The sequence below is a fragment of the Gavialis gangeticus genome, unplaced genomic scaffold, assembly GCF_001723915.1.
Source record: "Gavialis gangeticus isolate Ggan-Ray unplaced genomic scaffold, GavGan_comp1, whole genome shotgun sequence".
NCBI classification, from domain to species: domain Eukaryota; kingdom Metazoa; phylum Chordata; order Crocodylia; family Gavialidae; genus Gavialis; species Gavialis gangeticus.
Genome location: NW_017729033.1, coordinates 84,636,611 through 84,646,167, shown reverse-complemented (window position 1 = coordinate 84,646,167; position 9,557 = coordinate 84,636,611). Strand labels below are relative to the sequence as shown.

Here is a 9,557-nt window from a genome sequence, read left to right as displayed (position 1 = left end):
AGGCTTCTCTGTTTTTATTTTACAGCTAGACTAATCATTTGGATGTTTGATCTGCCTCCAAATGAGCAACCATTTCTAATCTATTCAGGGCAGGTACCTTGAATGAAATCCTATTTCCTTTGTATTGGTTTCACTGGGCCAGGATTCTGGGAATTGTCTTTATAATTGTCTAGAAAGGGCCTATCATCTTGTTGGCGCTATACAAAGAATAAAGTATAATCCTTTGTATTCTCTTTCTGTTTTAGAAATGGATTCAATTAGATTCTTAGGCTATGGACTTTTTAGCTATTTTAAAAGGGGAGAAGGAGCTGCAGTTCAGAAGTATGCAACAACTGTTATGATCTGTCACACCTATTGCAATATAGGTCAGCTAGAATCACTCTAATTTTGACTGTTAATAAAACATTGCTATACTTGCATCACTACAGAATAATGCATTATGTAACAGCTACATTGTAAAGGTTTGTACTGATATCTCTCATATCCTTTGATATCCCTATACTGTGACTCACTGTCATATCTTAGCACTCATTTGGACAATAATGGCAAGAACTGTCATTTCTTGGTCGTTTTTGCAGTCACTGGCCAGCCTGCACTTGGAATAACCTCATACAGTGTGTAATTTTAATTAGAATTGTGGCAAATGACTCACTAACAAATTGGGGTAGTTGGTGATAATTGCTGCATGTATGTACAATAAGGTAAATTTGTTCAGCCTCTGTTAAATCATTTGATGTGACCTGACACAAAGCAATGCACATGTCACATTTTATCATGCGTTTAAAAATCTATACAGATATTTTTCACGGAATGGGTGGAAGCATATGTAAGTATGTGAATATACGTGCTGAGGCACTGAAATCTCCATTGGTGAAATACTGTACATTTTAAGCAAACGAAATCCTCTGTATATTTATTGCATATTTTAACTGGGAAGAAATTGTGGTTTCAGGGCACATAATTGAAATGTCTGCTAAGAATGAATGAATACATGAATGCGTATTGAACAGGTTGCATTTTACTCAAAATAACTCAGATAACCTGCCATTATGAAGATAAAAACACACTATTAAAATTCAGATTCATACTAATTTTATGTTACTTCAACCTTTAATCCTTTGTGGACTGTACTATTTGAGTTTTGACTGGTAATGTGAAACATGCCATGTCTTGCCTCCCCACTCTAAAGATGTGAGTCATATATAATTTAAACTTAAATCACTTAAGTGAGGGTCTAAATACTCTTGCTTTATTGTCAATTAACCTCTCTCCCCACCCCTAACACACACAGACAAACATCCATCCCCCTGGTGTTAAGGATAAATTGACTGGTTATAGTTGTTAGGAGCAGACAAAGCATTCCCTAAACTGTGACATTCCCTAGAGTGAAGAGCCTGGATTTTCTTTGTCAATCTTCTCATGAAGGAGATTGTGAGAAAGAGGGGACATATCCAAATTTAAGTCTGAAATGGTTAACTCCAAACCAGGAAAAAGGTAGTTCCTATAAGATCCTTTACTGTGTTCCCTTATTCTGTCTGGTCTGCTACGGGACAATTCCCGTAACTCCAGGATTCAGGGAGCAATAAGTCAATCCATATTTTTGTATGACATGCTAACAATATTAAAGTTTCTTAGGCCCAAATACAACTTCCCTTTATGTGGCTGAGTAGCAGCTGCATAGCTAAAATTAGCCTGTTATGACGATTTGAGCTCATACTCTCTACTGTGTAACTTGTCTTTGCCTTCTGAGGAATCTGCTCTGGCCATTTATGTTTCTGCACCCAATGGGGGAAAAAAAGCCTACTTGTATATATTTTATCCAGTAGCTATTCAACACAGGCTGCAGAAACACCATTACAAATAGAAATAAGGGCCAAAACCCAGGCCCCCTCCTTTCCAAGGCAGTCCATACCTCACTGAGCCATTCAAGATGGTCCTTCTAGTTTTCTCTGCTTCTCTGTTTCCCACATATATTACCCTCCTGGCTGCCTATATCACTGGCTTCAAGAGGAGGGGTGGAGAGTGTTCTTTGTCCTGCCTCACCCTTGGCTTGGTGGTGAGGTCACTTTGCTAGTAGGAGATACAACGTCAACCCCTTTCAGTCTGAAGGGGGACTAGCTTCCTCTTCTGCTCTCTGGTCAAGTGCTCTAATACTTGGCCAGTAGTTCTTAACCTGTTTGGACTTGAGGCACCCACCATTCCTTTTGTGAATGGAGTGGCACCCAGTTCCTAAAACTAATTTATATATGACAGTGCTTTTCTCCTTGAAGAGGGGCTGGGGAGTGGGTGTAGGGGATTGGCCAGGCAGGGAGAAACTTGAGCTTGCCCGTATCTCCTTATCTTCTTATACCTGATTTATCTTATACCCTATCTCATGGCACCCTTTCAAACAATCTGGTGGCACTTCTGGGTGCTGTGGCACCTTAGCTGAAAATGGAATTACACAGAATCTAACATCTTTGCAAATGGCTACAAGTGTCACCTGTGTGGCTAAGAGGTGGGTAGCTGCATTAGCCTGAAATCAGACAGAAGGTAGGGCAGGGTGGCACATTAGGGTGTTTATAGATGGGCTCTAGGAGGCGGGGCGGGGGGCTTTCATTAGTGCAGCTCTGAGAACCATGCTAATTAAAAGTGCCTGGAACGTCACTTGTATCAGCGTCCCCATGCTGAAAAATGGCTGTGGGGCATTTCTTTAGTTTAAAGCACCCTGCTGCTCTTTTTCAGCAGCAAAAGACTAACTGATTCAGAGAGGCATGACCTTTCATATGGTCACATGGTAGTTTATGTGGCTCAAGTTCACTGTGTAAGTGCTACTTACCTGTCTAAAGGTGAAACTGGATTTGAGCTTCTAAGCCTTTAGGAAGCAGCTTCATTGCAATAATCAGTCGAGATTTTTACCTTGCCAACCACATCATACTAGTCAACAGTCAAACTTGCTCAGTGAAAAACTAATATCCACAGATACTTAAGAAATATGGTGTCCACACTTTACTCAAGTAGTTATGCTACTCATTATCTCAATGTCCTATGAAACAAGACCTGTGATCTTGCTGCTTTTCCATCCCTTAATAATACCTCTGATATTATCTATTGCAATATTGTTCTGATTATGAACTTTCTGCAAAAAAAGAAATAAACCTACTTACTTTTCTGGTGTTGACCTATCTCGTGGACGATGTGGTGGCACTGGAGGTGGTATTTGTGGAGGAGGTATAGTAGATGAAACCTTAAAGATATCAGTGCCATTGTCAGAAGTGCTTTTGGACAATGGTCTGTATGTCTGTGTCTTTGCAGCTGGGTGTGCTTGTGCAGGGAGGGATGGGCTGTAACTGCCTAATGTAAAACACAAATAATCAAAATGTAAGGTTGCATTTTAATGAAATGAGATGCACTGTACTCACAAAAACTCTCACTCATTTAACACAAAAAATTATAAATGCACTTTATAAACATACTGTGATGTCCTGTGCATCTTTTTATGATTATTATATATATGCCCATGCATACACACATGCATTTTATACATACACCCACATATAAAGCTATATGACATTTCACAGGAATTAATGACCAGTTTGGACAGATAATAGCTATGTGCAATCCCCCCAGCCATTAGCTACAACCTGCTATTAATCCCTCAGAATTGTCCTGTTCCTTGTTGTTATTAAATCAAGGAATAGAAAAGTAACATAGATGTACTTTTTTCATTCTTTGAAATGAATGCTTTAGTTTGGAAAATTATCCAAAAAAAATTTCTTGAATAAAGCTTTTAAGAATGCATTCCAATTATGGACTTGAATACACATTCTTGATCATATATTAGACAGAAGTAATGAGAGCAATACTGATAACAACAGAAATTACAGAGTCTTAAATCCTTAAACTTTAAACATTAATACAGTGTTTTACATACTGTAAAGTGTTTTGTGTATCTGCTTCATCCACACTATTAGGCATCCTGCCCTGCCTTCTTTCTGACTTCAGACTAACATGGGTAACTACCTTTCTCTATCCAAACTATAACGTTTTCTTCTTGCTAGTAAAAAGTTTCTGCTACATGATTCTTATTGTCTTAAATATTTGAAATTTATATATCTTTTAAGTGAATGGTATTTTCCGGTAGGAAAAGTAAGAGGATCACAAAATAATATCATTTACACTAGAACTGGAGTGATGTTGTAGCCATGATGGTCCAGGAAATATGTCAAGGAGCAAGGATTTTTGCGGGTGATATCTTTTTTTGGACTTACACAAGCTTTCAAACAGAGACGTAACAAAGCAGCCAGGCACCCAAGGCAATGGGACATGGGGGAGCAGCAGCAACTTCTGGTTGCTACTGTGGTGCTGGAGTGATTGAGTGGCTGTGGCAGCAGCTGATTTTTCTGCCCCATCTGCCCAAAGTCAGTGTTTGAGATGGCTGCCTTGGTCTCCACACCCTAGTTACACTAGTGTTTTTTATTCCAATGCATTCAACCTGAAGAAAGATGCAGTGCATTGAAAAGCTTATCTAAGTCTATCCTAGCCATGCAGTAGGTCCAATAAAAGATATCACCCATAACAATCCTTGCCTCTCCATCATTTTACTAAGTGTTCTTGATGCACAGTTTAAAAAATATGGCATATCTTTATTTTTATGTGTGTATATAAGCACAGTTTATATTTTCAAACTGTACTGTATTATTTAGTTTGACATTCCAGGTTCAAAGTATTCAGGGTCATTAGTGAGAATAAATTACATTTAGTCAGCGACTACAGTTTCAGTTATAATACTTCCTCTCTGTTCTGAAAGGTCCACGTCTGCAATAATTTTCCAATTACTTCTGTTGTAAGAAAGAAACCAAAATGAGGCCTTGTTATATTTGAGCACAAGGACAAGGGAAAACAGCAAATAGAAGAATGATGTAGAATTATGCATATGTAAACTTAACAGGAGCAGGTCTGAAGAGTTTTAAGTACCACTATCCCCAAAGGGCATATTTGAAGTGAGGGAATAACTCCTACCAGTATTATATGCATATGGAGTGTGATATATGTCTGTGTCATCATCTGCAAAAAGAAATATAAATGTTACAGTAGAGCAATACCTATCAGTACATCACAGCAAGGAAGCTTTCTTTGCAAATACAAACAGAAGGTTAGTAGGTGATCAGCCTGGTCATGTATATGGTCTCTGGAGGCCATGTTTCCTCTTTACACTTAAGACAGGTTATTCTGTCACCCTATTCTAAATGGCATCTTGTTGCCATATCACCCAGCTTACATAATTATTGGTTCACTTCACATTTCAAGTTATAATCATTCCTACTATTCTTTCCAGAAACCATTTCCTCTTCTTTTCTTGATAGGTTTTCTCTTAGTAGAGGACACCATTCCTATTGTAAAAAAAATCCTACTATATTTAGTGTTGCACAATGGCTACAGCTTGAGAAGAGGAGAAAGTATTTGGCCTGTTTTACATTTCTGATTCTTCCACTGACTTCTTGTGTGATCAACAGGCAACTCATCTGTAAGCCTCCATTTACCTGTCAATAACATTTGGCATAATGTCACTGCTCTACTACCATCACTGAGAGGAAATGAGGCATAATTACTGTTTACAGAGTTTCTTGGCATGCTTGGGTAATAGGAAGACAAGAGAAAATGTTGTTAATAATGTGGATACTAATAATATTATGAAGGCTCCTTGGAGGTCAGTATCAAAGGGAGTTTAATTTAAATGGATAAGTAGGACTGAAAGAAGCAGCATCTTGTCTTTGTCACAGAACACATGAATTCTACAACAGAAAGCTGGCAGGGTAGGTGACAGCTGTAGCCACCCTGGTCAGTCAGACAGAAAAGTGGTATTGGCAAAGTTCTTTGCTACTCTAACCACCTTATTGAACTCTTACATTGTGAAAGATCATAATGTATTTCTAATTTATTTCTTCTCCTTTGCTTTCGTTTTCAGACCTAAAAATATATCAGTGAAAAAAGCCTTAACCTGGAGAATGCTTTGGCTATATCATTTCTTGTACTGGCTTAGCTTAGAGAAATTCCCATTCAATTCTATTCAAATCTCATGTTCAGTGACTGTAAGCTGTGTATTATGAGGCAGCAGACCACCAAAAAATGGGGAAAAGGGCATTTATTAATTCCAATAAGATTTATGTAGCAAACAGAAAAATGTACACTTACCAGGTTTGTGAACCATATGGATTTGCTTGAACATGGTCTTATACCAATCCTTTGGCCTGTCAACTGTCTACATAAAAGAGAGTTTATAAAACTTAGCTAAAGAAACAAACAATCAGCGGTGACATATTATGTCTCGGCAATTCCAGCTGTATTTTTACAGCCATTTAGAGTGTCAGCAGATATGAATTTGGCTCATCACATTTAATCCTAGATTGATCCCTCACATACCTTCTCATTCATTCTACTTGTATTTTTTCATTTATGAATACTTGTAAACTTTCAGCAAGTTTGGTATCCAACCTCAGTGAAAAGACAATATTCAGGAACCCAGGACTGCCATACCAGATCAATATTTTATCTTTTATACTGCTCTGCCTTTACCAATGGGTAGTACCAGATACTTTATAAGAAAGTACAAGAAGCGCCAAGAGTCAACTATCAGCCCACAGGGCACGGTTCTTAACTCCAAGCTGTTATCATTAAGTTATCTCAAACATTCTTAAAAGAATAGTTGGAGTTCTTGTTATCTATGTTGATGCCTATTTTCTTAATAGTACTTAGTACTGGACTTCCACAACATCTTGTGGTAATGATTCTCTTCTGTTAATTATGCATTAGGCAACATTATTTCCTTTTTATTAGTTTTATATTTGTTGCCTTTCAGTTTCATTAAATATACTCTTATCCTTGAATCATGAGAAGGTATAAATAGGAGCACTCAATTACCTTCTGAGTAAATTGTATACCTCTAGCAAGTTCCCTCTTTTCTCTTCTACGTAAATTGAAGTCCCAATGCTTTCTGTCTCTTCAGATGCAAATTTCTCTATCCTTCTAAGTATTTCCATCACCTACCTCTGAACCCCTTTCATTTTTGTGATATCTTTTTGTCATGACTAGATGGGCTAGGATGACCAGAACTGACACAGAGTCCAGGTTCAGAGATATCAGTGATAGTGTAATGCACAAGTGGTGTTTTGAGTGTTATTTTACTCTATTCATTACGTATCAAACATTTTTACAACAATTGAGAAGAGGTTTTCATTTAGATGTCTACAAAGCAGCTCAATTCATTAACTGAATGAGGATTATTAATTGAGAACCACACATGTTCTTTCTCATGTGTTGCCTTGAAATGCAAAATTTTATCTGTCAATAATTGCCAACACTGAATTATATTGCATTATGTTGCCCATTCACCTTAACTCTCTGCATTTCATCATATTCCTTTCTAGTCTCACCTAAATAATTTTGAATTTAAAATATATTCACTTTACTGATCTCCATCGTTTCAAAATTGTTAATAAATATTGTACGCAGCTTTAGTACCTGTTGAACTGAACTATGTTACAAGTGGCACTTTTTTTGTTCTCAATTATCCCTGCCACAGCTATTACCTTATGTTTAACTCTTCTGGTTCGTTAATGTAGACAAGTTCTTTTATTGAGCTGGGCAGAATACAGCATGAAATAGCACTGTCTACCTCGGACCAGTTCATTCTCTCCACTGTGTGATGTGGAGGTTAAAGAACACTCAGATCAAAAGCCCAGAAATCTGTTGAAGAGAAAGCAAAGCAGCCTAACTTGCAGTGTCTTCTGATCCCATTCTAGCTCTGTGTGACCTGGGCTGTATGTAATTTAGTGCGTATGTAGTGGACACGCTTAGGGAAAAGATACCGTGTGTGGCATTACCTCCCTCCACCCTTTACACCATCTCTTCCAACTTCCAGGAATTGTGACTATTTCCACATTAATTCTTGACAGTTATTTACAGCTCAACTCCTGTAAGTCTCTGGGTGGAGCAAGTTAGCTTATTTTAAGACAGAGTAAAATGTACCATTCCAACACCACAGATGCCTGAAGACCCACCAGGAAATCCAGCAGCTTCTTTTGCAGAACTGAATTTGTATGGGTGATAGAGAAAAATCTGAGAATTAATACAGAAGTCCATATGACTATTTCTTCACTGTTTACTAGAGGATGGAGGTACATAGATAACTCCTAGCTAAAATCAGTGTTCTGATCAGCCCAATCATCCAAAGTCCATAGAAACACAATCCACAGAATAAAACATGGAGAGGCTTTCATATAATTATGAGCCAGGCTTTCATGTAATTATCAGCCAGACTGTGGTAAAAGGCCTAAAAAAAATTCACAAGCAGTACTTGGGAGACTTCATGATCATTTGCAGTATTGTAACCAGCATCGTACCTAGACTCCTAGCAGCCCCAAGTGAACTTTTAGTATCAGGTCCCCCTTCACCAGCGATAATGATTAATAATAAAAAAATTACCATTTTCGGGCCCCCTTTCTGTCTGGGCCCTAGTCAGCCGCCTGTTTTGCCCATGCCTGCGTCCAGCCCTGACAATGACGTCCAACAAAAACCACACAAAAAAGGAGGCATTTATGATGCTCAATAAAGGTTTCTTTCTCTTTGCCCTACATTCTAAGTTATGTAGTAAGCAACACATAATCAAATGCTGCTTGTGTTTAAAAGTTTCCTATTTATTAATGGGTAAAATCCAGACCAAAAGCCGGTATAGCTAAAAAGTTAGATCATTTGAATACAAAAATCTGGTTTGACTTGATTTTTATTCACCCACAAAGGAAAGGACAGATTAATTTCATAATTAACCATGAAGAATTATTTTGGATGGTACAGCTAAAAATATGAAGTCACCTTGCATTTTAATTAACTGTTTTCTTGCTTAGAATTTTTAAATGATACTAAAACTGTAGATGCTGTTTAACAAAGCTCTTCTGACAGAAACACATTTTGATTACTCACTTTAAATATTCAGCCTTTATGCCCTGGAACCTCAAAATGATTGGAGTTGAGCTATGTTAAAGTACTCTAACATGCAAGAATCTGACTGACTCTGCATTTCAGTTTTATGCTACCTACGTTGACAAGGACCAAAACAGTGTTGAAGCAACATGTTCAGACTCAGTAGGGAATACTTTGCAGTGACCCCTTATGAGATAGAAATGACATGAAAAGCTTCATCCTGTCTTCCCTGGCTATTGCAACACTGGGATTTGAGGAAAGAGGGAGTCAAGAGAAAATGGAAAGAGATCAAAGTCTGGAAAAAACGTGTGTACAACAAAAACTGCTAACTTCCAAATTCTCATCTGAAAGCTCCTTTTTTGTGCCAGGCAGCGTCTCAATGTACATTAGGGATATCATCTACAACATCTATGCTCAAATTTACTACAGTCTGCAGGCAGCTTTCCTTTTGTATGAAGTAGAAATTTTGTACTGCAGAGATGAACTGGTCTCGAAACATCCAGCTTTCTTCAGAGGGATACGGAGGTACAGCAAGCTCTTTCAGTGCCCAGGGCAGGGGGTGGGATAGGAATCATGTGGACCACTGGATGGGAGATGGG

The 9,557-nt window shown here is 38.0% G+C and overlaps 1 protein-coding gene across 5 annotated transcripts in view; it reads right to left on the bottom strand.

Annotated features, from left to right (window-relative positions):
- Positions 1–9,557, bottom strand: part of SORBS2 (sorbin and SH3 domain containing 2) — a 298,880-nt gene that overhangs the window by 94,017 nt on the left and 195,306 nt on the right. For all 5 annotated transcript variants that reach the window (XM_019525918.1, XM_019525915.1, XM_019525917.1 and 2 more), the window contains 3 exons: positions 6,175–6,241; positions 5,002–5,046; positions 3,147–3,333 (listed from right to left, as the gene is read on the bottom strand). In XM_019525918.1, coding sequence (XP_019381463.1) covers positions 3,147–3,333; positions 5,002–5,046; positions 6,175–6,241 — 299 coding nt within the window. The remainder of the gene's footprint in view (positions 1–3,146; positions 3,334–5,001; positions 5,047–6,174; positions 6,242–9,557) is intronic.